The sequence below is a fragment of the Mesitornis unicolor genome, unplaced genomic scaffold (genome assembly GCF_000695765.1).
Source record: "Mesitornis unicolor isolate BGI_N332 unplaced genomic scaffold, ASM69576v1 scaffold30459, whole genome shotgun sequence".
Taxonomy (NCBI): domain Eukaryota; kingdom Metazoa; phylum Chordata; class Aves; order Mesitornithiformes; family Mesitornithidae; genus Mesitornis; species Mesitornis unicolor.
Window position 1 is genome coordinate 760 of NW_010207028.1, and position 3034 is coordinate 3793.

The window sequence follows — 3034 nt, forward strand, 5'->3', positions numbered from 1 at the left end:
CGTCCAGTATGGACGTATGTGGAGTACCCCACATTTGGCTCCTAGCCCTCAGGGAATCGAGGGTGGAGGCTGCGGGTCAGAGCCTGCCGTGGCTCCGAGGACAGACGCTCCTGCTGCTCCCAGCTTGCGCTGCTTCCCCATCTTCTGGGAGGGGAGGGAGACCCCACGGAGCCACGCTAATGTCCCTTCCCGCTGGCAGATGACTCTGGCGACGAGTCGGTGTCGCAGACGGACAAGACGGAGCTGCAGAGCACGCTGCGCACCCTGTCCAGCAAGGTGGAGGACCTGAGCACCTGCAACGACCTGATCGCCAAGCACGGCACGGCCCTGCAGCGATCCCTCAGCGAGCTGGAGACCCTCCGGTTGCCCGCCGAGAGCACCGAGAAGATCAAGCAAGTGAACGAACGCGCCACCCTCTTCCGCATCACCTCCAACGCCATGATCAACGTGAGTCTGCACCCCAGCTCGTGGCGCGAGGCGGGGGGTCCCGTGGGGTGCTTGATCCTCGTACGTGGACTGGGCGCTGATGGGGCGTCCTCTCCCCGTAGGCCTGCCGGGATTTTCTGATGCTGGCGCAGACCCACAGCAAGAAGTGGCAGAAATCGCTGCAGCACGAGCGGGACCAGCGCATCCGACTGGAGGAGACGCTGGAGCAGCTGGCCAAGCAGCACAACCACCTGGAGAGAGCTTTCCGCGGTGCCACCGTCCTCTCCGCCAGCGCGCCCGGCACCAGCGGCTCTGCCAAAGGTACTGCTGGGCCACCCAGGGCCCCTGCGCTGGGGACTTGTTTCAGGGGAGTAGGTGGGGTGAGATGAAGCTGACAGTGTGGGATGGGGGAAGCCAACAGCGCTGTGTCCTGGGTCAGTCCCTGCTGCTCCCAGTCCCTTGGCCTCGCTGTCCCGCAGTGATGGGGTCAGTCTGGCATCTCCTGCATGGCCGAGCGGCTGCGGCACCCACAGCAAAGAGCTGGGTGCCCTCCCACAGACAAAATCTCCTTGTTCTTGTCCCTGCTATTCCTAAGCTTTGTTCCCACTCCTCAGTGCAGCAGGGGTTGGTGTGTGGCCCCTTGACTGGCTGATGGTGATGGGGGACCCCCCAGTGCCTCACTGGTGGAAACTGGGAGGAGCCTTGACCTCGCTGCCTTACCTGCCCTCTCCGTCCTCCCCAGATCCGTGCTGCCCCGCAAAAGGAGACCTGAGCGATGAGGACGATGACAACGAGTTCTTCGACGCCCCAGAGATCATCACCGTACCAGAGAGCATGGGTCACAAGTGAGTGACCGGGGCACGGGGCTGCCCTTTCACCCCCCAAAAAAACCCCACTGGGGACCGACTCTGCCCCTCTTCCCCCCCACCCCAGGCGCACCGGCAGCAACATTACAAAAAAAGTGACATCGGCCTGGACGAGCAGGTAGGACGGGGACATCCCACCAGTGTCACGTGCTGGTTCCTGAGGGGACAGAGCTGGGCTGGGGGGTGCCCTGGTGCCCATGGAGGGGTGTGGGGGGGGTCACAGCATTTCAGTCACCCTCATCTCACCCCCTAATCCCCAGTACAAGCATCAGGTAGAGGACACCAAGAAGGAGAAGAGAACCCGCATCCCCTACAAACCCAACTACAGCCTCAACCTCTGGAGCATCATGAAAAACTGCATCGGGAAGGAGCTGTCCAAGATCCCCATGCCGGTGTGTGGGAACACAGATGGTGGGGGGAGCGTGGGGCACCCCAGGGACCCCTTTTCCTTATCTCTCGCTCCCCTCCAGGTCAACTTCAACGAGCCCCTGTCCATGCTGCAGCGCTTGACAGAAGACCTGGAGTACCACGAGCTCCTCGACCGCGCGGCCAAATGCGAGAGTTCCCTGGAGCAGCTGTGCTACGTGGCTGCCTTCACCGTCTCCTCCTACTCCACCACCGTTTTCCGCACCAGCAAACCCTTCAACCCCCTCCTGGGGGAGACCTTCGAGCTGGATCGGCTGGAGGAGAACGGGTACCGCTCCCTCTGCGAGCAGGTAACCCCCCAGCCCTGCTCCTCTGGCCCCTTGGCTCACTCCAGGTGGCCGGCGCTGACCTTTGTCACCTCTCCTGACCAGGTGAGCCACCACCCCCCGGCTGCCGCCCCCCACGCCGACTCCAAACACGGCTGGACGCTTCGGGAGGGGAACAAAATCACCACCAAAATTGCTGGACGCTTCGGCAGGAAATCAAAATCACCAGCAAATTTCGGGGCAAATACCTCTCCATCATGCCTCTGGGTGAGCACTGCGGCCTCAGGGCAGGTTTGGGGACCACCCCAGGCTCCAGGGACCGTTCCTGACACAGCGTTCCCTTCTCAGGTACCATCCACTGCGTCTTCAACTCTTCGGGCAACCACTACACATGGAAAAAGGTCACAAACACCGTGCACAACATCATCGTGGGCAAGCTCTGGATAGACCAGGTGAGATGAAACCCTGACAGCGGGGCTCCCCAGGACCTTTTTATGTTTTTAAGAGGCGTGGATCTCCCGCCACCGGCACAAGGTCCGTGGGTGGGATCTGACCGTGTCCTCGTCCCCTCTGCAGTCGGGTGAAATCGAGATCGTCAATCACAAGACGGGTGACAAGTGCAACCTCAAGTTCGTCCCTTACAGCTACTTCTCACGGGACGTGGCGAGGAAGGTGGGGAGGCTGGGCGGGTGGCGTGGGACGCGCTGGGGTGCTTGTGGCTCTCGGGTGTCCCGATTTGGGCCGCCTCCTGTCTCCGCAGGTCACCGGGGAGGTGATGGACCCCACGGGGAAGGTGCATTTTGTCTTGCTGGGCACCTGGGATGAGAAGATGGATTGCTACAAGGTGACGCTGGGCAGTGGGGACAACGGAGCGGAGGGTCGGCAGAGAGCCCACGAGGCCGAGGACAGCCGGGTGCTGCTGTGGAAGAGGAACCCACTCCCGTGAGTAGGGGACAGGGGACGAGGAGACCCCCAGAGCCATGAGTAGGGGGGGGAAGGCTCCAGACACAAGGGCTGAGGTCGGTCCCCTTCCCTGGCGTAGGAAATACG

At 62.3% G+C, this 3034-nt stretch overlaps 1 protein-coding gene across 1 annotated transcript in view; it reads left to right on the forward strand.

The window, feature by feature from the left end:
* Positions 1 to 2926, forward strand: part of LOC104546578 (oxysterol-binding protein 1-like) — a gene marked incomplete at its 3' end in the record, with an annotated part of 3602 nt that extends 676 nt beyond the window's left edge. Inside the window, 12 exon segments of the mRNA XM_010192000.1 lie at positions 200 to 447; positions 549 to 747; positions 1169 to 1271; positions 1360 to 1379; positions 1382 to 1410; positions 1553 to 1684; positions 1763 to 2008; positions 2090 to 2138; positions 2180 to 2251; positions 2333 to 2436; positions 2561 to 2656; positions 2745 to 2926. Coding sequence (XP_010190302.1) covers positions 200 to 447; positions 549 to 747; positions 1169 to 1271; positions 1360 to 1379; positions 1382 to 1410; positions 1553 to 1684; positions 1763 to 2008; positions 2090 to 2138; positions 2180 to 2251; positions 2333 to 2436; positions 2561 to 2656; positions 2745 to 2926 — 1480 coding nt within the window.
* Between the last annotated feature and the right edge of the window lie 108 nt (positions 2927 to 3034).